Source organism: Microcebus murinus, chromosome 22, assembly GCF_040939455.1.
Source record: "Microcebus murinus isolate Inina chromosome 22, M.murinus_Inina_mat1.0, whole genome shotgun sequence".
Taxonomy (NCBI): Eukaryota; Metazoa; Chordata; class Mammalia; order Primates; family Cheirogaleidae; genus Microcebus; species Microcebus murinus.
The window spans coordinates 1172983-1200311 of record NC_134125.1 but is presented as its reverse complement, the minus strand read 5'-3'; the positions used below and the strand labels follow the sequence as shown (position 1 = coordinate 1200311).

Genomic DNA, 27329 nt, shown 5'->3' with positions numbered 1-27329 from the left:
GGGAGCCAGCGAGGGTTCACGGCAGGGAGTGACAGTGACAGCACGTGGGAGGGGCTGTGGAGACCCCCCAGCTGCTGCTGGAGGAGGGCCATGGTGGGGGCCGCGGTGGGGGCCGTGGTGGGCGCCGGCCTCACACCCGCCCCCGCCCCCAGGTCCGTGAGCACCATCAGGAACCAGCGCTACCACATCCACGCCAACCTGTCCTGCGCCGTGCTGCTGGCCCAGGTGCTGCTGCTCGCCAGCTTCCGCCTCGAGCCGGGCACGGTGGGTCGCCCAGCCCCGTCCCCCCACGCCCTTCCCGTTACTCGGGATTCCTCGTCCCCCGGCGGGGGGTGGGGTCACTCAAAACGCAGATCTTGGTTCGGGAGTGCTGTGTGGGGCCCGGCGTCACGCGTGTCCGTCCATGGGGAGACCATGACGCTGCCCGTGCAGGCCCACCCCGGGACCCACCCCGGACCCAGGCGTGCACAATCCCAGACGGTGGCCCCGGGGGGCCAGGAGAGCACGTGCCTCCCAGGGCCCTGTGTCTAAAGGCCCCAGGAGTTGGAGGCAGGGAGGCCGGGACCCCAGGCAAGCCCGGTGTGCACCCCAGCGTCCTCTCACCTCCCGTGTCTCCGGCCGACCCTAGACGCTGTGCCGAGTGATGGCGGCGCTGCTGCACTACTTCTTCCTCAGCTCCTTCGCCTGGATGCTGGTGGAGGGGCTGCACCTGTACAGCATGGTGATCAAGGTCTTCGGGTCCGAGGACAGCAAGCACCTCTACTACTACGGGATCGGATGGGGTAGGTGGGGCGCCAGGGCTGGGCAGGGGACGGGCAGGCGGGGAGGGGACGGGGCAGGTGAGGACGGGGCAGGTTGCAGATGGGACTTCCTCTTCACGTTGTCCTTCTTGGGGTCTCCTGGAGGCCAAGAGGGGAAGCAGCACCCACTGGCCAATCAAAGGCAAAAATCCCACAGCATTTGGAAACGATTCCAACGTTTCTGACTTGGTTTATGACTTTCAGTGGTCTTTCCAAACAACCAAATTTTGGTCTTATTGATTTTCTCTATTATTTCTATTATCTATTTCGTTGCTCTCTGTTTTAATCTTCATTTTTTCCTTCTTTCTGCTTATTTTAGCTTTAGTTTGGTTTTTCCTTTCTGGTGTTTTGAAGTGCAAATTGAGGTTACTGAGTGGAGATCCTTCTTTTTTTAATGTGGGCCTGTGTGGCTATATATTTTCATCTACACTCTGCTTTGGCTGCATCCTGTTATTCTTCATTTGTGTGTCTCCGTTTTCATTCATCTCAAAGTATTTCCTAATTTCTTTTTTGATTTTTTTTTATGTGACTCATTCATTACTTATAAGTGTGTTGTTTGGTTTCCCCACATTGGAGAATTTCTCAATTTTTTTTTTTTTCTGTTACTAATGCCTCATTTCAATTTCCATTGTGGAAAGACAACCTATTTTATGTGATTCCGGTCATTTCAAATGTGTTGAGGTTTGTTTTGCTCCTTAGTAAATGATCTAGACTGGAAAATGTCCCATCTGCCGTTGAGAAGAGCGTGTTCTGCCGTCGTTGGGTGGAGTGGTCTGCAGCGTGTGTCGGGTCTAGCTGGTGTGTGTGTGAGTCCCCTGGCCTGTTTCCTTGTCAATCTCTCATCCAGCTGCTCTGCCCAGTCGCCACTTGTTGAATCATGGATTTCTCCCTCGAATTCTGTTGGGTTTTGTTTTGTCCCTTGGCATCCTGTTGTCAGGTACACACACGATCATACTTACGTCTTTCTGAAGAATTTTGTATTTATACAACATCTCCCTTCATCTTGGGCATCATCTTTGTTTTAAAGTCTCTGTGTCTTTAAAATCTGTACCCCCATAATATGCCGAAATAAAAAAAACCAAACAAACAAAAAATAAATAAAGCCTCTGTGTCTCGCATTGGCACAGCTACTCCCACTTTTGCGTGGTTGCTGCTGGCCTGGTCTGTCTTTTCCATCATTTCCCTTTCCACGCATTTGTTTCTTTGAATCTGGAGTGTGTGTCTCCTACACATGGGGTGTGTGTCTCCCAGTGTGGACCCTCCGCCGCCCTGTGGGGCCCGAGGACGGGCCCCACACCCTGGGCGCTGAGCTGGTGGGGCAGGAGGAGGCCTCAGCCCGCCTGCCGGCTGCTTCTCCCTGGGGTGGAGCCTCTGCGAGGTGGAGGTGGGGGTGTGAGAAATGCAGGGCTGCCCCCGTCCCCGGGAGACAGGAGACGCTGGGAGTCTGGGGGGGAGCGGAGCCGGCACCAACCCGGAGCGGGAACGTCCCCGCAGGAGCTGGGTGGGGCAGCAGCCTTGACTTGAGAGCCCAAGTTCTTTTTTTTGAGACAGAGTCTCGCTGTGTCGCCCAGGCTAGAGTGAGTGCCGTGGCATCAGCCTAGCTCACAGCAACCTCAAACTCCTGGGCTCAAGCAATCCTCCTGCCTCAGCCTCCCGAGTAGCTGGGACTACAGGCATGAACCACCATGCCCGGCTAATTTTTTCTATATATATCATTTGGCCAATTAATTTTTCTATTTATAGTAGAGACGGGGTCTCGCTCTTGCTCAGGCTGGTTTTGAACTCCTGACCTCGAGCGATCCTCCTGCCTTGGCCTCCCAGAGTGCTGGGATGACAGGCGTGAGCCACCACGCCCGGCCCAAGAGCCCAAGTTCTGACTCTCGTTGTCCTTACCCAAGATTTCATAGATTTTCTTGAGTAAAATGAAAAAATTTTTTTTCTGTGTGTGTGCTTAGGGGAATCTGCAGAGACTGTTGTGTTTTTCTTTTGACTGATTTCCATGAGCCGCGGCTGTCCCGAGGGGGCGCGGGTCTGTGGAGCGATGCGGGCGTCATCTGGGCAGCAGATCCCCGCGGACAGACGGGGCTGGCGGCTGCGTTCGCTCCTGCCTGCCCCGGGCGTCCCCGCGGGCACTGAGTCATGAGCACCAAGAACCCTAGCACTCTGGGAGGCTGAGGGGGGAGGATCGCTCGAGGTCAGGAGTTTGAGACCAGCCTGAGCAAGAGCGAGACCCCGTCTCTACTATAAACAGAAAGGAATTAGCCAAACAACTAAGGAAAAAATTAGCCGGGCATGGTGGCGCATGCCTGTAGTCCCAGCTACTCGGGAGGCTGAGGCAGGAGGATCGTTTGAGCCCAGGAGTTAGAGGTTGCTGTGAGCGAGGCTGACGCCACAGCACTCTAGCCCGGGCAACAGAGTGAGACTCTGTCTCAAAAAAATAAAAACCCTGGTTCTCCGAGAGGGAGGTGCGAGGCCAATTCTGCCCCCAGAGGGCGGCGGCGAGCCGCGGCGTGGAGACGCCCCTGCTGGTGGGCAGGAGGGTCCTCCCCGTGCCTCTCCATCCCCTCCTCCCATCCCGGGGCTGAGAAATGCAGTGTCCCTGTCATCGAGACCTCCGGGAGGGTCTGCTCCCCTCCCCCGCCACCCGGAGCGGGTTTCGCAAGCAGGGCCCTGGACACTCGCGTGGCCGGGTGACCTGCCGTGGGCCGTCCTGGCGTTGCGGGGTGCAGAGCAGGGTCCCTGGCCTCTACCCGCCCCAGACACCACCCCCGCGTGGCAACCCAGCATGACTCGGTCTCCCTTGGCACGGCCTCGGCCCCCGCTGCGAACCAGGTTCCCGACGGCCCAAGCCGAGCCCCCTCCTCTGGCACCGCGGTGCCTGGTCTCACCCGCGTCAGTCACACGCTTTGGCGAGACCCGTGCGCTTTCCCGTCTAGCGCATTAGTGGGCGCAGGTGTGAGCGGGCAGGCGAGGTGTGCACGGGCAGGTGAGGCGTGAGTGAGCGCAGGTGTGAGCGGGCAGGTGAGGTGTGCGCGGGCAGGCGAGGCGTGTGTGGGCAGGCGAGGTGTGAGCAGGCGCAGGTGTGAGTGGGCAGGTGAGGTGTGCGCGGGCAGGCGAGGCGTGTGTGGGCAGGCGAGGTGTGAGCAGGCGCAGGTGTGAGTGGGCAGGCGGGGCGTGACCGGGCGCAGGTGTGAGCAGGCAGGCGAGGCGTGTGTGGGCAGGTGAGGCGTGAGGGGCAGGCGGGGCGTGAGGGGCAGGCGAGGCGTGCGCGGGCAGGCGGGGCGTGAGCGGGCGCAGGTGTGAGTGGGCAGGCGGGGCGTGAGCGGGCGCAGGTGTGAGCGGGCAGGCGGGGCGTGAGCGGGCGCAGGTGTGAGTGGGCAGGCGAGGCGTGTGTGGGCAGGCGGGGCGTGAGGGGCAGGCGGGGCGTGAGGGGCAGGCGAGGCGTGAGCGGGCGCAGGTGTGAGTGGGCAGGCGGGGCGTGAGCGGGCGCAGGTGTGAGCGGGCAGCCGGGGCGTGAGGGGCAGGTGAGGCGTGAGCGGGCGCAGGTGTGAGTGGGCAGGCGGGGCGTGAGGGGCAGGCGGGGCGTGAGGGGCAGGCGGGGCGTGAGCGGGCGCAGGTGTGAGCGGGCAGGCGGGGCGTGCGGGGCAGGCGGGGCGTGCGGGGCAGGCGGGGCGTGCGGGGCAGGCGGGGCGTGCGGGGCAGGCGGGGCGTGCGCGGGCAGGCGGGGCGTGAGCGGGTGCAGGTGTGAGTGGGCAGGCGGGGCGTGAGGGGCAGGTGGGGCGTGCGCGGGCAGGCGGGGCGTGAGGGGCAGGTGGGGCGTGAGTGGGCAGGCGGGGCGTGAGCGGGCGCAGGTGTGAGCGGGCAGGCGGGGCGTGTGGGGCAGGCGGGGCGTGCGCGGGCAGGCGAGGCGTGCGCTTGTGCCTTATGCCTCGTTCGGGCCGGGACTCTCCAGGCAGAGGGCCCGCCCCAGCCCCCAGCGCCAAGCTCTCCGCACGCATTGGGCGGAACGTGGGTGCGTGAACCAGCGACCGGAGGGCCCTGGCGCCTACGTGGCTCCCTCTGATTCTCTGCAGGTTTTCCTCTCCTGATCTGCATCGTTTCCATGTCATCGGCCATGGACGGTTACGGGACAAGTGACAAGTAAGTGAAAGGCCTGCCCTGGGGAAGGGCCCGTGGCCTCGCGCCCTGCCCCCCACGCCCCCCAGGCACGGGGATGGCTCCCCAGGCTGGTGGCGGGAGGGCGTGGGCCAGGCAGGGCGGCGCCAGCCAGCTCTGCTCTGGGCACCTCCAGCCTTGGAGCCGGCGATGATGGCCTCAGGGCGGTGAGGGGTGGGTAGGAGTTTCTGGTTGGAATTTTCCCACGCGTGTGGCCTGCCCAGGCGCGGTTCTGGACACCCGTGTGTGACCCCCGCCCTTTGTTAGGGCGGTCGGCACGTGCGTAGTCCACGGCGTGCCCGGTGAGCTGCAGTGAGCACATGCGTGTTTGGAGACACGTGGGCTCGCGTGCACCAGGCAGGCGGGGCTTGGGGTTCCCACGCCGGAGTCCCGGGTGGGGGCTCCGTGTTGCAGGTCACGGGCTCCACCGGAACGCAGCCGGCGAGCCCACGGCGGGACCAGGAGGAGGATGAGACGGCGCGTGGGACCAGCCGTGGGTTCCGGTTCTAGAAATGTGGTTTGCTCTCCTTAAAGAAGAAGGGCTTCGGCTCAGATGTCCTCGGGAGGCCGGTGCCTGCGCCAGCGGGCTGCGGCTGCACCGGGTGAGAACATGAAAGAGAACCGCCGCCGAGAGCGCTTCAGAAGAGGAAGAGAGTTGGACGAGTCGTGACGCGGGGGAGTCTAGCTCTTCTGCCTTAGTGCAGCGATTCGGCGCGGATGAAGCACTCAGAGAAGGCGCCGCCTGCGAGCGTTTGGAAATCAGGGTGATCAAGCAGACCGTTGTTCCGGCCCGTTCCTTCCGTCCTGGAAGCTGCTGGAACTTGAGGCACTAGTTAGAAGAAGAATGTTCTTCTGGAGCAACCTGGGCGGCACTGGTGCAGTCTCATCGCGCCCGCGCTGGCGGGTGGGGGCGCCCACCGCTCTGAGACAGGAGGATGCGCCTCCCGCACTCGCCGCCGAGAGCCGGGCAGCGCCCGCCAGCCGGGGCTCAGGAAGCGCACAGGGCGTCCGGGCAGGACGGGCGTCTGTCGGAGGCTCCTCGTGGACTCGGAGTCCTGGTGAAGCGCTGGAAGGCACGACCCGTCTCTGCAGAACGTCGCACTTCGGAGCCCCCGCGAGCTGCCCCGCGCAGAGGCGCACTCAGACCCGCGGAGCGTCTTCCTCCTGTGCAACACGCCGCAGGCGAGAGGTCTCTCCTCGCCCCGCTCCGTGTCCAGACACGCGTGAGCCTCGGGCAGGCGCGGTCACCTGTCTCGGGCCGCCCCCAGTCTCCTGGTCCGGGAGGTGTCGGCAGGAACGGGGCAGGAACAGGCGGCGAGCGTGCCCGTGAGAGAGCTCGGAGGCCACCTGAGCTTCCCAGCCCCGGCTCCTCCTCTGCAGGGTGCGGTGATCACTGCACGGACACAGGGCTCCGTGGGGCGACGCTGGGTGACCTGGCGTGTGGGGCTGACGTGACTCGGGGCTGACATACTGCTCGGCAAACGGTCACCGGGTGAGCGAGCTGCAGGCGGAGACGTCACGTCTGTGCTGGTGAGGACGGGTCAGGTGGCTGCCTGGGTACGGCTGACGGCACCCAGGTGCCCCGGCAAACACTCAGCACCCAGCGGCTGAGAGGACGCCAAGACGCCAGGCCCCAGGGAGTCTGGGCTCTCGGTAGTGCCCGGGCGCTGGGAAGAGACGGACTGTGAGACCCGGCTCTCCCGCCCGAGTCCTCAAACTGCACCCGACGGCCCAGGACGGCAGAGCGGCCACCGGATCCTCCGCAGCCTGTTCCCCCAGTGGGGCCACCAGGGCTGGACCCGGCCTCCCGTTCTGGGCCGATGGGAACGGCCGGGTGCCGGCCACGTGGCGGCCCGCCAGCTAACCCCTCCTGGAAGGGGCTTCTTGAGATGCTCTGCGAGAAAGCTGGTCCCCGGCAGAGGCTTATTTATTTTTCATGATGAAATTAAAATCTACTTTGGATTTTGGGCAGACTCTCCAGAGGCTGCTGACCCCGCCTGCAGACCTGGAAACCCTTTCCACGAGCACGCGGGAGAGCGTCGTGGGGACACAGAGACTCGCTGGGGTTAAGGGTGTTATCAGGGCTGTGCCCAGGCGGGCCCTGTCACCGGGAAAGACACCGCCTTAGCAGCTGCTCAGCGCCTCGGGTGCAGGCGGCCGAGCGGCTGGACTGACGCTCTGCTCCCTCCCCAGCTGCTGGCTGTCCCTGCGGAGTGGCGCCATCTGGGCCTTCGTCGCCCCCGCCCTGTCCGTCATCGTGGTAGGTCCCTGCCCATGTGGGCGCAGAGCCGGGCTGGGGAGGGGGGAGGGGCTCCCCAGGGACATGTCCCCCCAGGGTGCAGTGTCACCTGCCGCAGCTCCTCCTGGGGGAGTGGCTCAGTGTCACCTCCCCGAGCGCCTGGGGAAGACTTGGCGACCTTGTCCCTGCTGAGGCCACAGGTGCCCTGCCCGGTTCTGTGCCCTCCCGGCCCCCCGCGGCTGCCATCTCCACGCACTCTGCCCTTGCTCAGGGGCACCAGGACCATGGCCGCAAAGCAGTGTCAGCAGTCGGCTCCTGGGAACCACGTGACTGCTGGGGTGTGGGGTGCAGGTGACAGGACAGCTGGGGTGAGGGGTGCAGGTGACAGGGTGTGGGGTGCAGGGTGTAGGTGACAGGACAGCTGGGGTATGGGGTGCAGGTGACAGGGTGAGGGGTGCAGGTGACAGGGTGAGGGGTGCAGGTGACAGGGTGAGGGGTGCAGGTGACAGGGTGAGGGGTGCGGGGTGTAGGTGTCAGGACAGCTGGGATATGGGGTGTAGATGACAGGGTGAGGGGTGCAGGTGACAGGGTGAGGGGTGCAGGTGACAGGGTGAGGGGTGCAGGTGACAGGGTGTGGGGTACAGGTGACAGGGTGTGGGGTGCAGGTGACAGGGTGTGGGGTGCAGGTGACAGGGTGTGGGGTGCAGGTGACAGGGTGTGGGGTGCAGGTGACGGGTGTGGGGTGCAGGTGACGGGTACAGGGTGCAGGTGACGGGGTGCAGGTGACAGCTCGGGTGCCAGGTGCAGAAAGCCTGGCTCACAGTGCAGACCTGGCGGCTCTGCTGCCCTGAGTCCTCAGCCCAGACAGGTGCCCGAGGCTGCTGGGAGGCTCCCGGTTCCCTCAGGAGTCCGGCATCAACTGCCATGGGGACACCGCCATTGTCCCATGTTCCCACAAGGCTTGGGGTTGAGTTTCGCCACTTCTGATGAGCCTGAGCAATTTGTCCCTCATGGGTCCTGCTGAGCTAGAGGAGAGGAATGCTGTGATTGGCCAGCCCTCACTGTGGCCAGAGGAGAGGAATGCTGTGATTGGCCAGCCCTCACTATGGCCAGAGGAGAGGAATGCTGTGATTGGCCAGCCCTCACTGTGGCCAGAGGAGAGGAATGCTGTGATTGGCCAGCCCTCACTGTGGCAGAGGAGAGGAATGCTGTGATTGGCTAGCCCTCACTGTGGTCAGAGGAGAGGAATGCTGTGATTGGCCAGCCCTCACTGTGGTCAGAGGAGAGGAATGCTCTGATTGGTCGGACGTAGGTCACAGGTATAATTCGGAGACTGAGTTGGGGGATCAACCCTCCCCCAGGTCCATGGAGGGGGAGTGTGGGGAGGGGTTCCCTGGGGAGATGGTGCTGGCACCAGCAGGGGGGTGCACCCAGGGGAAGATATCAAGGGCTGCTGTGGGCCTGGCCCAGGCTTCCTGCTGGCAGGTCCTGCCCCACGTGGTTGGGACCAAGCCCTGCTGGGACTAGCTCCCTGGGCCCCTGCCCTGGGGGGCTCTCCCTGCACCCGCCCTTCCATGCGGCTACCCCTGCCGTGGGGGGCTCTCCCTGCACCTGCCCTTCCATGCAGCTACCCCTGCCGTGGGGGGCTCTCCCTGCACCCGCCCTTCCATGCAGCCACCCCTGCCGTGGGGGGCTCTCCCTGCACCCGCCCTTCCATGCGGCTACCCCTGCTGTGGGGGGCTCTCCCTGCACCTGCCCCTCCATGCAGCTACCCCTGCCGTGGGGGGCTCTCCCTGCACCCGCCCTTCCATGCAGCCACCCCTGCCGTGGGGGGCTCTCTCTGCACCCGCCCTTCCATGCGGCCACCCCTGCTGTGGGGGGCTCTCCCTGCACCTGCCCTTCCATGCGGCCACCCCTGCCCTGGTGGGCTCTCCCTGCACCTGCCCTTCCATGCGGCCACCCCTGCCGTGGGGGGGCTCTCCCTGCACCCGCCCTTCCATGCGGCTACCCCTGCTGTGGGGGGCTCTCCCTGCACCCGCCCTTCCATGCGGCCACCCCTGCTGTGGGGGGCTCTCCCTGCACCTGCCCTTCCATGCAGCTACCCCTGCCGTGGGGGGCTCTCCATGCACCCGCCCTTCCATGCGGCCACCCCTGCTGTGGGAGCTCTCCCTGCACCTGCCCTTCCATGCGGCCACCCCTGCCCTGGTGGGCTTTCCCTGCACCTGCCCTTCCATGCGGCCACCCCTGCCCTGGTGGGCTCTCCCTGCACCTGCCCTTCCATGCGGCCACCCCTGCCGTGGGGGGCTCTCCCTGCACCTGCCCTTCCATGCGGCCACCCCTGCCCTGGGGGGCTCTCCTTGCACCTGCCCTTCCATGCGGCTACCCCTGCCATGGGGGGCTCTCCCTGCACCCGCCCTTCCATGCGGCTACCCCTGCCGTGGGGGGCTCTCCCTGCACCTGCCCTTCCATGCGGCCACCCCTGCCGTGGGGGGCTCTCCCTGCATGAGAGGCTGGGTCCCTGTGTCTGGCAGAGGCTCTGCGCACAGCTGAGGCATCTTTCTGGCGCTGCTGTCAGCGTGGACGTGGCCCCTTGTCGTGTGCTTGCAGCCCCTCAAACCCGGGGCTGCGCTGTGGTCCCCAGGCCTGTGCGGGGCCACCTGCAGTTGCGTTATACACTTGTAACGAATGCCGGAGGCTCCAGTAAGAGGTCTGCTCTCTCTTCCTCCCAGCTCTCTGGGGTCTAGAAGGACAATTTGTAGTAATCTGTTCGGAACAGACTTCAGTTGCCCCTGGTAATCAGACCCCTGGTCAGAGCACGGCCACTTGGAACAGGGCTTGAAGGACAATGTAGTGACAAAGGGTGAGAGGGAGAAATAGCTGTGTCACGTATGATGTTCCATGCTCTCTCTCTTGCTGACTTAAGCCCTGTAGGCCTGCAGCGCCTGGGCAGAGTCAGCCTGTCTCAGATGTTTCTGGGATCTCAGTTTTGTGTGTGGCTCTGGTCAGCGACGGCTGAGGTTCTAAGGCTGTTCAGCTGGGATTCTCCTCTCCGACCCCTCAGGGCGTGGAGCACAGCACCAGCTTCCCAGGGTGCTAGAGCCCCACTGTCATTCCCGGGGGGACAGTCGGTCACCCCAGGTCCTCAGTCCCACCCCCTGTCAGTCCTTCCTGCCTGCACTTCCCCCGCAGAGGTTTGGGTTCTCCAGACCTGGTCTTCAGGGCCCTGCAGCCGCCTGGGTGACGCTCACATGCAATGGCCTGAGGGCCTGGGCACCCCCAGCCCCGACATCAGTGGGGATTGGGATCGCAGGGAGGCCCGAGCTGAAAGGGGCTGAGCACAGCCTTAAGCGATTCTGTGGCCCGGTGCACGGTTCAGCGGGTGGCGGCCAGTGTGGCCCTGTGTCTGCTTTTGTTTCCTTTTTTTTTTTTTTTTTGAGACAAAGTCTCGATTTGTTGCCCAGGCTAGAGTGAGTGCCATGGCATCAGCCTAGCTCACAGCAACCTCCAACTCCTGGGCTCAAGCGATCCTCCTGCCTCAGCCTCCCAAGTAGCTGGGACTACAGGCATGCGCCACCATGCCCAGCTGATTTTTTTCTATATATATTAGTTGGCCAATTAATTTCTTTCTATTTATAGTAGAGACGGGTCTCCCTCTTGCTCAGGCTGGTTTCGAACTCCTGACCTCGAGCAATCCGCCCGCCTCGGCCTCCCAGAATGCTAGGATTACAGGCGTGAGACACCGCGCCCAGCCTCCTGTGTCTGCTTTTGCAGATGGAGTTTTATTGGCACCGGCCGCGTCCCTGATTTACACATCGTCTGCGGCTGCTTTGAGGCTCCACACTGGGCCGGACGGTACCACGACTGGTCTGGGGGAGCCCTGGAGGGTGCTGCCAACCCCGTGCCTCCCCCACTTGTCCTGTGTCACCCAGGCTTGGGCGGGCGGTGGGTCTTGCGCCTTTTCCCTCTTTCTCCTCTTCAGAGGATCAAATGGCTCGTGCCGCGTTGGGCCATGTCCCCGTTTAACCACGGTCCTTAGCCTCGTTTCCAAAGAAGAAGCGAGCTGCAAGATAACCAGTCTCGCGTGACCCCGTTTGTGTAAGAGGCTAAAATCTGCATGCCGTGCACATTCACGTGAGCGTGTGCGTGGATAAGAGAACATCTGGACAGATGCGTGCCGAGTGGTGGTTCCCTAGGGGGAGATTTGGGCTTGGGGACGGTTGCTGCAAGATTACACTCATTTAGAAACACCCTTCTGTTGCTGGCATGAGGGTACAGCAACACACTTTGGAAAGCTGTACATTTCTGTTGAGACACGTGGTTTCCCTGTGTCCTGGGGAAGTTTGGCCTGCAGGGTCAGGAGTTTTGGGGACAGTGTAGGGGCACTGTGGCACCTGCCGGGCCTGCTGCTGGGGAGAAGAGCGCAGCACGGAGTCCCCTGTGGTGACACCCTCCCCCGTCTTCCTGCCGCCAGATGCACACGTGACCCGCTGCGCCTTCTCAGGTTGTCCTCCGTGATGCAGGGGGGTGGGCTTTCAGTCGCTGGGTGGCTCCAGTGACACTTAGTTCAGACGTGCCCGTGGGACCCGAGGTCCCCTGGTGCAGCCCCTGGTGCAGCCCCTGGTGCAGCCCCTGGTACTAGGGCTGCCATGACAGAGTGCCACAGACTAGGTGGCTTAAACAAAGAAAATTCGCTTCCTCAAAGTTTCGGAAGCCGGAAGTCCAAGATCGAGGTGTCAGCAGTGTCGGTTTCTTCTGAGGCCTCTCTGGTGGCTGTTTCCTCCTGTGTCCTTGAGCGGTCATCCCGTCATGGGTGTCTGCGTCCCGACCTCCTCTTCTAATGAGGAAACCAGTCATGGGGGGGTTAAAGCCCACCCTGATGACCGCATCTTAACTTTTATCATTTTTTTGAGACAGAGTCTCACTCTGCTGCCCAGGCTAGAGTGCCGTGGCGTCAGCCTCGCTCACAGCAACCTCAAACTCCTGGGCTCAAGCGATCCTCCTGCCTCAGCCTCCCGAGTAGCTGGGACTACAGGCATGCGCCACCATGCCTGGCCCGGCTAATTTTTTATATATATGTTTTTAGTTGGCCAGTTAATTTTTTTCTATTTTTAGTAGAGACAGGGGTCTCGCTTTTGCTCAGGCTGGTTTCAAACTCCTGACCTTGAGCGGATTCTCCCGCCTCGGCCTCTCAGAGTGCTAGGATTACAGGCGTGAGCCACCATGCCCGGCCTGCATTTTACCTTTTTTAAAGAGCCTATCTCCAAGTATAGTCTGGCTTTGCGGTACAGGGGGTCAGGGCTTCAACATACAAACTTTGGAGGGGATACAGCTCGTGGCACCTGATCTTACGGTAGCCACAGAGCCTGGACACCCCCCACCCGGGGCAGGGACTCCACAGATGTGAAGAGTACCTTAGCCTGCGCCCTCAGAGTGGCTTGTTCCATGCTGGCCCCACCGAGGAGAGGAGAGGAGAGGAGAGGAGAGGAGAGGAGAGGAGAGGAGAGGAGAGGAGAGGAGAGGAGGGAGCCTCCAGGTCTGGGGAGAAGCTGAAATTCTTGCTTCCCCTGAGTAGAAGCCAGAGTGGCTGCCTGCCACGTAGAGACAGACACAGATACAGATACAGAGATACAGACCCACACATAGATACAAATATAGACAGATACAGTTACAAATACAGAGATACAGACACAGGCAGACACATAGACACAGATATGTGGATACAAATAGAGACAAACAGATACAGTTGCAAATACAGAGATACAGACACAGGCAGATACATAGATGCAAATACACGGATACAAATAGAGACAGAAACAGATATAGTTGCAAATACAGAGATACAGACACAGGCAGATACATAGATGCAAATACACGGATACAAATAGAGACAAAAACAGATACAGTTGCAAATACAGAGATACAGATGCAGGCAGATACATAGACACAAATACATGGATACAAATAGAGAAACAGATACAGTTGCAAATACAGAGATACAGACACAGGCAGATACATAGACACAGATACGTGGATACAGTTATAGACAGATACAGATATAGACACAGATACAGAGATATTGATACATAAATATAGATATAGATACAGCTACAGGGAAATACAGATGCTCCTGGACTTATGATGGGCTTAAGTCCTCATAAACCCATCATATATTGAAAATATTACAAGTTGAAAATGGATATAATACACATAACCTACCAGACTTCACAGCTTAGCCTAGCCTGCCTCAAACGCACTCAGAACACTTACAGTAGCCTGCCCTTGGGCAAGATCGTCTAATGCAAAGCGTATTTTATAATGAAGTGCTGACCGTCTCGTGCAATGCATTGGACACTTGACTGGAAGTGAAAGACAGACTGGCTGTGTGAGCACACAAAGGACGACGTCTGCCGAGCGCAAGCCCCTTCCCCACCGCCGTAAAGCTGAAAACTGCTAGTAAAACCACGGCAAGCCGGGGGCCGTCCGTGGATGCGTGCGGATGCAGACATGTAAATGCAGACACAGGCAGCTGTGGGTCGGAGGCTTCCCCAGAGTCCCCGTGTTGGAAACTCCCCCCCCCCCAGGAGCCAGTGTTGAAGGTGGAACCAAGGTTAGCGGGCCATTAGGTCGGGAGGGCCCTGCCGTCAGGACCGGGTGACGCTGCTGCCGTAGAAGCGGGTGAGGGGCCTCCTGGGAAGAGTCCGTGGCGGCCGTGTGGTCCCCCCAGCTTTGCCGCAGGGACGCGCATCTTGGCCATGAGCAGCAGAGCAGGAGGGACGCTCGGCCTCGGGGGCTTGGGGGGCGGCCAGGCTCCCCGGAGGTGCTGTCCGTCCTCCCTGGGGGGCCGCCGGCCTCCACGGCTTCCCCGCCGCCTGCCCGCCTGCGTCACCGGAACCCCGCAAGGGCGGTGCCTTCCTCCTGACCCCTGACACTGCTGGGGCGTTCGCAGGAACTGGGTGTCGTGTCATTTCCCCTTTAATTTATAATTGATTCAAATGGGGATCTAGTTGAATAACCCGATTCTTGACTCGGTGACACACGTGGCTCAAAAACTTAAAAGAGAAGCTTAAGGGTGGCTGCACAGAAAGTCTCCTCGATACCCCGTCCCAGGGCCCCGGTGTCCTGGGGCTTCTCTGCGGATTTGGGTGAAGGTGACCAGCCGTGCAGGCGCCCCGCCCCAAAGGCGTGGGTAGAAGGTTCCAGAGAGTGAGCCGCCCACTCTTGGAAGCCATAACCGCGCGCCAGTCGCCCTGGCGCTGCCGCTGGCCGAGTTGGGTGGGACGCAGCTGCGTCGAACCCGGTACCCTGCCGTCCACGCCGCCAGCCCAGACCTAGGCCGGCGCGGCTCTCTGGCCATTGGGATGCAGCCGGCCAGGCAGGGGGGCTGGGGGCATCGCCGTGCTGGGCGCTCTTTGTGCGGACACAGCACTGGGCGCTGAGCCGTCGGCTCCTTTCCTCTCTCTCCCGTGGCCGTGGGACACCTGTGTCATCAGCCTCACCTGACAGGTGAGGAAACGAGGGAACAGGTGGGCTGACCTTGGGGGGCCGAGCTGGGGAGATGGCTGGGCGCAGGGGCCGAGACGGTCGGTTAGGAGGAGCCAGAAGAGGGGCAACTCATCGTGCCCGCTTGCTGCGGTGGCTGCGGGAGGCTGCAGGGAGCACGGCCTCCCCGGGGAGCACGGCCGGGAGGGAGCCGTGAGCAGAGGCGGCTCACGGGCGGGAGCTGGGCGGGAGGAGAGGCAGGGCTCACAGTGGGAGGGCGCCAGGTGCTGAGTCGGAGAGGACGTGGTCCAGACACTGTGGTCGCGGCAGGGCCTTCAGTGAGGCCTGGCGTGTGGGTGCCGGGCGGGGTGAGGCCGCGCCTTCCTTCGGCTCCCCTGGGACTGCCAGGCCCTGGCCCTGGTGCTCGGGGGACAGCAGCTCCCCCGTGAGGCCTGCCAGGAAGAGCCTTTGCGAGTGCCTGTGGCCAGGCCTGAGCGTCCAGGCAGGGTCTGCGCCCGGAGCCGGGCCCTCATGCACCTGCAAGTGACCTCCGGATTTCTCAAAGCCGAGGCGGAGAACTGCCCACGGCACAGCCCCACACGCCGCTGTGGGCCTGCAGCAGGGGGGAATCGGGGCTCCACCTCCCTCGCTGTCCCCCGCATTGCACCCCCTGTTCGGGACATGGGGGGGCTGCCCAGGGGAGGGCATGGGCCACGCTGGAGCCTCGCCAGGGACCCCCGTGCCCCGCCCAGCCCCGTGGGTCCCCAGGGCAGCCTCCCAGAGGTGCCCAGCAAACCCGGTGTGGGCAGAAGCCAAAGCCCCTCTGCTGTAACTCCATGGGTCACACGGCTGCTGCCCGGGACAGGAGACAGGGCCGGGCACTGTGCCGGGGCCTGGCGCCTGGGACTTCCCGTCTCCGAGCAGCTGGGGCTCTCAGCGTCTCCCAGCAAGCGGGGAACGAGGACCAGAGGGCTCGGGGGCGCTGCCGGGGCGAGCCAATGCTGAGATGAGGCTCCGACCCGAGGTCCACGCTCCTCCCCTCCCTCCCTGGCCCGTCCCTGGGCCCCGAACACGTCTCTGCTCTCCTCCCTGAGGTGCGGGCGGCCTCTGAGGCGAGCCACGTGCTGTTTGCTGGAAAAGGCCCAGGGACTTGGGGAGGACAGCAGCTTTGGCCCAGTGACGTCTGCCGTGCTCAGGAACCCGGGTGGGCAGGGTGGTGGGGGCAGGGGCAGCTGCCAGTGGGCTCAGCCCTGCGGTGGGCGCGGCCCCGCCACCCTCACCGCCGCTGCTCTCCCCGCGCAGGTCAACATTGGCATCCTGGTCGCTGTGACCAGGGTCATCTCTCAGATCAGCGCCGACAACTACAAGATCCACGGAGACCCCAGCGCCTTCAAGTAAGTGACCTCTGGCCACCAGCGGGGCTGCGGCCGCTCTGCCACTCCAGGGCCATCAACTGAGCCCCAGGCTGGACCGGGCCCCCCCGCCGCGAGCTCAGGGGCGACTTGGGCGTCACGACCTCCCCTGGCTCCGTGTCCCCACCTCCTGCAATGCGGGACGGGGCCCTTGAGCGGCCTGGGGCCCCGTGCGTGACGAGTGGCTCTGCTGATGTCCCCTGGCCCCCCCCCCAGGAGAGAGGCAGCTGGGGGTGTGCTGGAGCCAGACTGCCCACCCCCCAGCCACCCCGCCACCTGCTGGGGCCTTGCGAGTTATTTAGCCTTCGACGTCTGGCTGCCCCCACTGTGGAATGGCAGGAGGACAGGGTCCCCCGTGCAGGGCTGCGTGTGGAGGCTGGTCCTAGAGACAGCAGCTCCCCGACGTGCTCAGGCCCCTCTGGGGAGGGGACAGGTGTCTGGGGGTTTCCACCCACGCGTCCTGCTGCCGTCGGGGGCTCCTGACCCGTACCCGCGGGGGCCCTGCCGGCTGCAGGTGACAGAAAACCCCACCCAGACTGGCGAGAGCAGAAGCAGGGACTGTGAAGTCAGAGGGTGGAGGCCTATGTCACAGGAATGGTCTGCCGGCTCTGTCACCGGGACCCGGTCCCTCCTCCAACCTCTGGTCCCCCGGGGGCAGAGGCTGTGGCAGGGGCGGGGGGGTTCAGCCCACAGGAGAGTCTCTGTCCCTGCTCAGACGGAGCCTGAGCCTGGGTGAGGAAGAGGAGGAGGAGGAGGAGGAGGAGGACTCAGGCTGGGAGAGAGGGGCGGGCTTCACCCGTCAACCCGGAACCGAGCCCCCCGGGAGCAGTGGCCAGACCACAGGGACCCACACGGGAGGCAGCTCCTCTCAGGGGACTTGGCGGCTTCCGTGGCGACCGGCCTGGCCCCGGCAGCTGATGTTCTGTCGGCTCTGCCCTGCGGGGCATCTCTCCTGATGAGAAGGCCGAGATGGAAAATAAGTCGGCCGCAGATGGAAGAGATGACAATTCTGTAACAAATTCCAGACGCCGTGAGCCGAGCTGACGGGGGCCCAGCCGCGTGGGCCTCTCAGCCCCTAGAGCCCTCGCAGGGCTGTGTGGGCGAGAAGAGGCTCACGGGGCCGAGAGCCACGTCCCCCACCCTCCGTGCCTGAGACTGGCCGGCCCCACCCTACCGTGGCCTGGCTGGGAGGGGCCCAGCCCTGCCCCTCTCGAGGCCCTCACCCGGCGTTCGTGGCCAGTCTGTCAGCTCTTGTCCCCAGAGAAAACTTGCTCGGCCCCGTCTGAGCCCCGGCCCCCCACAGGACCCCAGAACACACCTGTGCTCCCTCCCTGTTCCACCCCGCTGTCCCCCCGCCCCACCCCCACCCTCCGAGGAAGCAGCCTCATCCACTCCTGTCTCCCCTTCTCCTGGGAGGCGCTGGGTCCGCGGGTGGCACCTTCACACTTCCATCCATTTGTTCATTCGTTCATTCATTCATTTGTTCGTTCCAGCGAGGAAGCTCACCTGTGAGCAGTGGGTGTGGCGGGTGGGGACTCACACAGGGCCTGGGCACCCACGACAGGGTGGCCCTGGACAGCAGAGGGGGCGGCTGCAGTGGGGACTAAAGGTGACTGGCTGCAGCCCCACCTGCCCAGGGCCTCGGCTGGGGCCAGGGCCCCTCTCCTCTGCGTGTGACAAGGAGACACTGGTGGCTCTGGCCGTGTTAACAAGAGTCCTCAGAGAGCTTCCACTTGTTTCCCCAAGATCTTCTCTCATCGCTCTATTTTTAAGAAAAAAACCACCACTTTAAAAGTAGCACATTTTTCTCAGTGCCTGATCCTTTCAAACATGGTCTCTCCATGAACTCAAGACTGTGGCTGAATAATGCCCGATACTTTTGTTTCCTAGAGACAGGTGTTTTATTTTTATTGCATTAACGTTATGAGAACACGCTGTCTGCAGCTTCCCTGAGATCCGAAGTGCTGGAGCGGTCCTGGGCTTTGCAGGGAGTTTGCCAGGATCCTGGGCTCCTGACCAGGAAGCTCATTTTGGTCGCGTCTCCCCTCCTCCTGGGAGGCCCTGGGTCCACGTGTGGCACTTTTGTACTTCCATCCATTTGTTCTTCATTCATTCATTCATTCATTCATTCATTCCAGCGACCGTTCCCTGAGGCCCCTGCGTCCCGGCGCTGGGCTGCGCCTTGGGGTTGCAGAGGGGAGAAGACACAGTCCCAGCTTTAGGGAACTCGCAGTCTAGTGGCGGGGACAGACTCACCGCCACCGTGCCGCATGATGACAGGTGAACCGAGGCAGGTGGCGGTTGCTGGCCTAAGCAGCTGGGCCCCCTCGGCCTCTAGACTTTTCTGTGAGGCTCAAACACAGAGGGGCCCCGCGGTGGAAAGCCCCGGTGTTTCAGAAGTCAGGGGGGACGGGACTGTGGCAAGTGCGAGTGTCGAGTGGACTGGGACATCCCAGGGCCTTGCCACCCCTTCCCGACGTCTCCCAGCTCCCAGAGTTACAGATGCTGTGGGTGTCATGGCCCCTGTGCAGGACGGAGAATGAACACAGAACACAAAAAGACGCACAGACACACACAAAGACGGTTACAAGACTGCAGTGCAGAACGCACCAGTCGTTTTAATTTTATACCCCCAAAATCAAAGTTAGTTCCTTGTACGTGCCCACCCAGGCGTGGCAGCAATAGCCATAAACGTTCCGGAACACGTAGCCTGAGGACACAGATGTCTCCTGACTCAAGGTTTCCAGGCAGTTGCTAGAGGCGCCAGGCATAGATCACAGACCGAGATTAGCAAGGTAGGGCAAGGCCGCCACCGGGGGCATTTTTCCTCCCCAGTTGCTCTTAGGCCGATCCCCTGCGGCTGTGCATGGCTTAGGTCGCCCCTCCCTTGAGGGGTCTTACCGGTCATTGACTAACCACCCATCTTATGGGGCTAACCAGCAATCAAAGGAGCAATGTGTTTATCGTGTGGCCTCCGGGCCTCCACGAATCGAGGGGCTGGGCAGCTCTCCCCTCAATGCAGAGACTCAGGTCTGTTGTCATGCCTCTGGGCAGCAACCGTGTTTGTCACAAGGACCTTGTCCAGAACACATCACTTTCAAACGCTCTGGGCAGAACACATACGTTACTCGCTAAATTTAATCCTTAAACTGGGAAAATATATGTCAGTCCCCTACAGACGGGGTCCCTTGCGGCTTCCGTCCCCCCGAATCCCGCCCCTCCTGCCTGCGTCCTCCCCCTTGTCTTTGCGAACACTCAAAGTCCGCAGGCCTGGGTGGGGCTCTCCTCCCGTCCTGGTCCGGCTGGGCTGGCGCTCAGCGCTGCAGGGAACTGAGCCTTCCCCAGAGCCCTCTCCTGCTGCCAGCCACGAGGGGACCAAGCTGGGGGAACCTGAGGCTCGCGGCAGGTAAATGCCTCACCTGAGGTGACCTATACCCCAGGTCTCAACCCTGCAGGGGCTTGGTCCGCCCCACCCAGAAGCCCATCCGCGAGCCCACGCCGGTCCACCCACCGCCCCGAGTGACCGCAGCCGTTTCTCTCCCAGGCTGACGGCGAAGGCGGTGGCCGTGCTGCTGCCTATTCTGGGCACCTCGTGGGTCTTTGGCGTCCTCGCCGTCAACGACCGGGCCCTGGTCTTCCAGTACCTGTTTGCCACACTCAACTCCTTGCAGGTGAGACCCGCCGGCCGGCCCTGCAAGGGAGGTGTGCACAGCAGGTTGCCGCGGAGGCAGGAGGGGGTGTAGGCTCTGTCCCCGTCACACACCTCATGAGCCCTTGGCGTGGGGCACCCCCAGACCCGAGGACGGGTGCCCCCAGACCCGAGGACGGGCGCCCCCAGACCGAGGATGGGGACCCCAGACCCGAGGACGGGGACCCCAAGACCCGAGGATGGGTGCCCCCAGACCCAAGGACGGGCACCCCCAGACCAAGGATGGGCACCCCCAGACCTGAGGGGCGCCCCACTGCAGCTGCTGCCTGGGGTCTGGCTTAGACCCAGGGTCCGAGACGCCTTCCCTCCCGTGGACTTGGGTCACGGGATCCGGTCACAGCGAGTCCCCGACAGCCAGCCCTGCCAGGGCCACTCGCAGGGCCCAAGGCTGGGAAGCGCCTCCGAAAAGGGCCTGTATGACGTCCAAACGGCTCTAACCCCGTGTTTCCTCCCCTCCTCCCCAGGGACTGTTCATCTTCCTCTTCCACTGTCTCCTGAATTCAGAGGTATGTCCCCCCCCCACGTCCTGCCAGCGCGGAGCGGGGCGTCATCCTGAAGGGGCCCAGTGCGCCCTGCAGGCTGGCGTCTGGGGACAAAGTCCCGGCTGGGCCTGGCCCGTGACAGCCCTCAGCAGCCCCTCCTCTCCCACCCCGGTTGCTAGGCGACGTGCCAGCATCCTGTCTCTGCTGATGTCGTCACGGCAGGCACCGCCCCCTGCGCGGGGACTGGGGAGGCAGGGCGGGCGGGGAGCCGAGCTGGGGGAGGGGTGTCTGGGGAGTTGGGGAGAGCAGGGTGCAGACGTGTTCCCGCTGGTCCCCCCGGGGCCCGGGGAGGCTGCTGGGCTGTGGGGAGGAGGACTTCTGCCTGCGGGAGCTGGCGGAGGACTTTTAGGGTGCCGGGCGGCACGAGGGGGGCCACTGCACTGTCATGGACGCGGCTGAGGGGGGCTCTCTGGACGCAGCCCTGCCCCTCGGGGCCCACAGTCCCATGGTGGGACGTCTGCCTTGCACCATGGGCTTGGCACCCTGCCCGTTGTCACTGAAGGCCCTGCAGGCCGTGGCTTGGGGGGGGCAGCCTCTGGGATGGTGACCCCCCCCCCGCCCCGCCCCGTCCCGTCCCGCCCCGCCTCGCCTGGGCATGCTCAGTGGAGACGCCAGTTTGCAGGGACAGGATAGGCCGGCGGGGTGGGGGGGCAGTGGGACCGAGAGTGTTGCTGGGGAGGACGGTGCCCGTGTCGGAAGTGTCACGTGGCTGCAGGGCCCAGGGACTGGGATCCCCCTGGCAGGGCGGGGCAGCCTCGGAACCACGCACGGCCCGCCCACGCGTGTGCTGGCTTGTGTGTTGGTCTCCATCCTCACGCTCTGCCCGGGTCAGTCCCTGCTGAGCGGGGAGGAGCCCACCAGAGGCCAGGCCTGTCCCGGTTGTGGGGGGGGCGTGGTCCACGCTGCCAAGTCAGCTACACGGGTGGCTGCTTTGGAGCTACCGCCACCTCCAACTCTGGCGTTTCCAGATCTGTCCCCGCCCCGGGGCCTCCCTTCAGCCCACATTCCCAGAGACCGTTCAGAACGAGCTCCGGTTTTTGTTCGTTGGTTCTTTCTTTGAGACAGAGTCTCCCTTTCTTGCCCAGGCTAGAGTGAGTGCCATGGCGTCAGCCTAGCTCACAGCAACCTCAGACTCCTGGGCTCAAGCAGTCCTGCTGCCTCAGCCTCCCAAGTAGCTGGGACTACAGGCATGCGCCACCATGCCTGGCTGATTTTTTCTATATATATTAGTTGGCCAATTAATTTCTTTCTATTTTTGGTAGAGACGGGGTCTCGCTCTTGCCCAGGCTGGTTTTGAGCTCCCAACCTCGAGCAATCCGCCTGCCTCGGCCTCCCAGAGTGCTAGGATTACAGGCGTGGCCACCGCGCCCAGCCTGGTTTCTGTTCTTTCAGCCTCTGAAATTGCCTCTAACGAACCTCCCTTCCGCTCCCCAAGGTGAGAGCCGCCTTCAAGCACAAAACCAAGGTCTGGTCCCTGACGAGCAGCTCTGCCCGCAGTGCCCACGGGAAGCCCTTCCACTCGGACATCGTGAGTGCCTGGGGGGTGCTCGTCCTGTCGTGAGCCCTTCCTCCCGCCCGGCTGACCCTGCTCCAAATGCCCCCCCCCAAGCCCTCCCGGCCCCAGGGCTCTCGCTCCTGTGGTGGTTACAAGGAGGCTGGCCCCGGAGGCTGCCTTCCGGCTCTCTGACCTCGTGTGGCCTCTGCCTCCCCGAGGATGCCTGGCGCTGCAGGCTCAGCCTCTCCCCCAGAGCCCCAGCCCCGAGGGGTGGCGCTGTGCAGGCAGGAGGCTGGGGACACTGGTCATTCTCGTCCCCACGTCCTGCCTGGCCCTGACGAGGCTGCCACAGCCTCTCCCTTGCCCAGTCCCCAGGGCCGGGACTTGCGTTGAGTCTGGGGACGGAGGGGCTGACAGGTCAGCCGACCAACAGGCAGAGCCTGGGCACAGACGGCAGCGGGCCGGCCCTGTCCTGGAGGGCTGCATCCCCTGCACCGGCCACTCCCCGCAGGCGCCGAGGAGTCCAGTCTCCGTGCTCAGGGCTCTCAGCAACCTCATCCTTTTTTTTTATTTTATTATTTTTTTTGAGACAGAGCCTCACTCTGTTGCCCGGGATAGAGGTGTGGCGTGGCGTCAGCCTCACTCACAGCAACCTCAATCTCCTGGGCTCAAGCAATCCTGCTGCCTCAGCCTCCCGAGTAGCTGGGACTACAGGCATGCGCCACCATGCCTGGCTAATTTTTCCTATACATATTAGTTGGCCAATTAATTTCTTTCTGTTCATAGTAGAGACGGGGTCTCGCTCTTGCTCAGGCTGGTTTTAAACTCCTGACCTTGAGCAATCTGTCCACCTCGGCCTCCCAGAATGCTAGGATGACAGATGTGAGCCACTGCGCCCGGCCTTTTCTATATATTTTTAGTTGGCCAATTAATTTCTTTCTATTTACAGTAGAGACGGGGTCTCGCTTTTGCTCATGCTGGTCTCGAACTCCTGAGCTTAAGCAATCCTCCCGCCTCAGCCTCCCAGAGTGCTGAGATTACAGGCTTGAGCCACTTTGGCCCAGTTTGCGCTTTGCCCCAACGGGGGGACCCCCCCTTACCTCAGGCCCAGAGCTCTCTGCACTTACGTGGGGTTCGAGTTTTCCTCCTGGGGCGGGGTCTCCACTCCTCACCCCTCTGTACTCCGCAGATGAACGGGACCCGGCCGGGCATGGCCTCCACCAAGCTCAGCCCCTGGGACAAGAGCAGCCACTCCGCCCACCGCGTGGACCTGTCCGCGGTGTGAGCCGAGGGCCAAGCACCAGCCAGGCCTGCCACTCGCACGGCCCCTCCCTGGCAGGACAAAACCGCACCCGCCTCCCCCCGCCCCCTCTCCTCACTGCTGTCTGGACGCGGGGTGGTGGCCCCGAGCCGGCGTCCTCACCTGCACCTCCGTGTGAGCCGGCCCAGGCCAGCGTGGGCAGCGTGGCCCCCCCCCTCGGGCTGTGAGACTGCAGTGACTGCCCTCTGGGGTCCCGGGCTGTGCAGTGGCCGCGTGACGCTGTGTGTGAGCCTCCCCGGGACCCAGCGGGGCACGAGCTCTGGGAGGGGAAGCTCTGCCTCAGCCCCTTCGTGGGGACTGGGGGCCACAGAGGTGGTTAAGGTCCCCAGGCAGGGTCCCCTGGAGGGCCAGGTGCAGGCAGCTGGGGGCGAGTGGGGCAAGTGGGGAGGAGCCTCCCAATCTGCAGGGTTGACCCAACAAGAAGCCGGTGCCAGGGACGAGCGTGTCTGTCCACGGGGACGCGGCTATGTGGGCCGGCCTTGGTACCGGGTGCCAGCTGGGGCATGACCGGGGTCAGGGAGAGCTGCAGGCCACAGTCACTGGCGGTCCCCATGGGTGTGACATGGCGTGACCAGCACCTGTGTGAGGAACCGGGGGGACCCCGGCCGGCAGCCTGGGCTCCGAGGCCACCTGGGGATGCCACTGCCTTGGGGGCTTCTCAGCTCCCCCTCATGAGTTTTGACTGGGGCCCAAGGCCACCTGGAGGGTCCCTCCGTCCCAGCACAGCTGCCCTGCTGCTTGCAGCCCAGGCGGCCTCCCGCCAGGGCCTCTTCCTGTGTCTTTATCTCTTGGGTTCCAAGTCTTCCCTTCCCCTGGGGTGGGTGTCTTTCTCGTTCCCAGTGAGCAGAGCATGTAGTGGCAGCGCGGTGGCTGTTTCATGTGGCTGCAAAGGCAGACCGGGCCGCGGTCGAGGCCACTTGGGTCCCACGTGGCAGGGCCGCCCCGAGTCCCCACGGATGGGGAGGGAGGTGACGACGCTGAGCCTTCTGTGTGGATGTCGACGTATGGACTCGGACTCGGCCCCCAGCACGCGGGGTGACTGCCGCAGCTCTGGTGGGCCGGGCCCCGTGGAACTCGAGGGTCTGGGCGCAGAGATGTGAATAAAGGCCCCGCGGGAGTGTTGGGAGACGCCGTGAGCATACTGTGACCACCGCACCAGCCGTGTTTGTGCAAGGTGCAGATAGGACACTCAGACCTGTTTTTGATGCTGGAAAATCTTTAAAACTGTGACCGTGATGCCCGTAGGCCCCTCCCCCCACGTGGCTGCTTCCTTTCGGAGCGAGTTTTCCACGAGCTCTGTGGCCCCCGGCTCAGCCCCGACCCCCCAAGTGTGACAGCCGTCTGCAGGTCCCCCACCTCGCCACGGTGGGGACGTGCCTTGGGTCAGGTCCCACGAGTCGTGGCCGTGGCCCGTGGCCGGGCTGTGTGGCCCAGGCCACCGCAGCGCCCGAGTATTCACTGAGGTGTCCCTGTGTGCTTAGCCTGCACGTGGCCACCGCTCCGGGTTCACCTGCAGTCCTACATGCCAAGTCACGGGGACTCAGACCCCCGTCACGCCCCCGAGCACCGAGAAGCGAGAACACTGTATTCCTGCGGCGTACACACGGGTTCCTTCCTGGTGCAGTTTCTGCCGAGGCGAGTCCACTCGGGGTCTGTGTTCCAGACGGACCTCCGTGTGTGTCACCGTCACCTCCCTCTCTCCCCCTAGATAATATGTCAGAGAAGCAACGAACAAAACCCGTCTGAGCCCTTCGTTTCCAGTGAATGCGAGTCGGCACTTTATTTATAGGCTGTGTATTTTGGCTTCCGTAGTACTTTATTATCTGCACGTAATTTGGCCCCAAATAAGAAATCGGGATGAGTCGTGTGTGAAAGTAGTGTGTAGTACACGAAGGGTGATGAATGCCACTTTGTAGTGAAAATATGTTGCGGTTTTATGAAATAAAATCTTATTGTCCTTAAAATAAAGTGTGGTCTTTAAAACCTGTTGCCCGTGGAGCGAGGGCGGGACCCGGTCTCTCAGCACGCGTCCGCAGGACCGGGTCTCTCAGCGCGCGTCTGCAGAGAAACGCGTGAGCAGAGCCCTAGCTGGGGCTCACTCAGCAGGCATGTATTCGGCACCTGCTGTGTACCCAGCAAGCCCCACCCTGGGGATGCCCATTCTGGAGCCTTCGTCCCCGGAGACAGGGCGCGAACAGGAACCCGGGCAGACGGCAGGCGCGGGGCGGGCTCGGCACAGCCCGTTGCCTGCCTGGGGGACCTCGCCGCGGCCGCCTGGACCAGGGACGCCACCCTCCAGGCCCCTCCGCTCGCTGCCTGTCCCTCCTGCAGGCGGGAGGCGTCACGTCCACGGCCCTGCGGCGTCTCTGCTGTGCAGCCGCTTTCAGACTCAGCGCGTTCCCGCAGACCGCCTTCCACGGCGCCGGGGACTGTTCACAGGGACAGTGTGACGTGCCCAAAATGCTCAAGTACATGCCGTGTTTTACCAAAACCCTTGCGTTATTTTACAATTAGATTATCTGTGCTCCCGTGTTATATTAAATATATCAACATCTATACATTTTCAGCACCATATATGTTATTTATATATCTTTATTATATACATATTACATAGTATCTTTTATACATATATAAAAGTATATACATATATAAATATATATTATATATAAATATATATAAAATATATATACATACACATATATTTATATATAGACATATTTATCAGTACTATATATGTCATTTATATATGAATATATTATATACATATTACACAGTATCTTTTATATGTATATTTTAATATATTTTATACCTACCTTAACATATAACAGCAGATGGATGCACGTGGATGTCTGTGAGCTTATGGCTTTTTTCCTTATATATATTTTTTCTTACATTGATGATTTTCCAGGTTAAAATTTTAAAACTGCCTTTTGCAACAGAAAGTAAACAATTCCGTGGCTCTCAAGACATTTTGCCAGATTGTTTACCAAAATGGTTCCTGGGTCAGTTCTCACTGATATTCTTGTTTCTCAAAAGTTTTTACCAGCAAAGAGTGTTGCTGGTATTTTTATTACCAATTTCATATGTGTGAAACTTATTATTTGAATATCCTTGATTGCTACTGAGGTTGAATGGTTTTTCTTATGTCTTTCCTTTGCCTTTGCTTTTTCTTTCTTTCTTTCTTTCTTTCTTTCTTTCTTTCTTTCTTTCTTTTTTTTTTTTTTGAGACAGGGTCTCACTGTGTTGCCTGGGCTAGAGTGCCGTGGCATGAGCCTAACTCACAGCAACCTCCAACTCCTGGGCTCAAGCAATCCTGCTGCCTCAGCCTCCCGAGTAGCTGGGACTACAGGCATGTACCACCATGCCCGGCTCATTTTTTTTCTAATTTTAGTTGTTTGGCTAATTTGTTTCTATTTTTAGTAGAGACAGGGTCTCGCTCTTGCTCAGCTGGTCTCGAACTCCTGAGCTGAAGCAATCCTTCCGCCTCGGCCTCCCAGAGAGCTAGGATTACAGGCGTGAGCCGCCGCGCCCGGCCCCTTCGCTTTTTCTTAGGGGGATGGCTGAACGCCCTGAATACATGGGGACATGTCTCCTCCTGCTCGGGGACAAGCTCTTAAGTTCTTAAGAGCTTAAGTTCTATTTAGTGCCTCAGTTCTATTTAGTGTGCCATGGTGTTTTATCGCAAAGCACATTTTATGCAGACGGCTGCCGCTTTACGTGACGCGGTGTGTCCCCGTGCCCCGTGGACAGAACGGCCGCACTGTGGGTTTCACTTCCTTGGGTGGAGAATCTCGCCCAGGAGAACATGTTCCTCTTTCGCTGACGTTCTCTCTGTGGCAAACCTTCTGCAGTGCCAGGTGCTTTTTTCTTATCCATGAGTTTACTTTGGAGATCAGGATCATTGTCCTGAATCTTAGAGGAGGTTCCCGTGGCTACGGTGGTTGCTGAGCCAACTTTCTGGAACACGGTGATGGGAGGAGAGAGCAGGTTGGGCGGGAGCAACTCCACGCAGACCTCCGTGGCATGAAACCGGGGTGCCTGGCCCCTGGCAGGCGACAAAAAGCTGTATTATTACAAAGTAGCGTATCTGCGAATCAGTGCACACCCTAGGCATTGTCTACGGATTGGACAGTGTATCTCCTACATGTCCGTGCCCGTCTTCGCAGACGCGGACTCT

At 61.6% G+C, this 27329-nt stretch overlaps 1 protein-coding gene across 1 annotated transcript in view; it reads left to right on the top strand.

Annotated features, from left to right (window-relative positions):
* The window catches only part of ADGRD1 (adhesion G protein-coupled receptor D1), an 84509-nt gene extending 59389 nt beyond the window's left edge, over positions 1-25120 (top strand). Inside the window, exons 18-26 of the mRNA XM_075996415.1 lie at positions 153-264; positions 629-782; positions 4874-4940; positions 7149-7215; positions 15976-16067; positions 19630-19756; positions 20259-20300; positions 21772-21864; positions 23021-25120. Coding sequence (XP_075852530.1) covers positions 153-264; positions 629-782; positions 4874-4940; positions 7149-7215; positions 15976-16067; positions 19630-19756; positions 20259-20300; positions 21772-21864; positions 23021-23116 — 850 coding nt within the window. The 3' untranslated portion in view covers positions 23117-25120. The remainder of the gene's footprint in view (positions 1-152; positions 265-628; positions 783-4873; positions 4941-7148; positions 7216-15975; positions 16068-19629; positions 19757-20258; positions 20301-21771; positions 21865-23020) is intronic.
* Positions 25121-27329: the final 2209 nt, after the last annotated feature.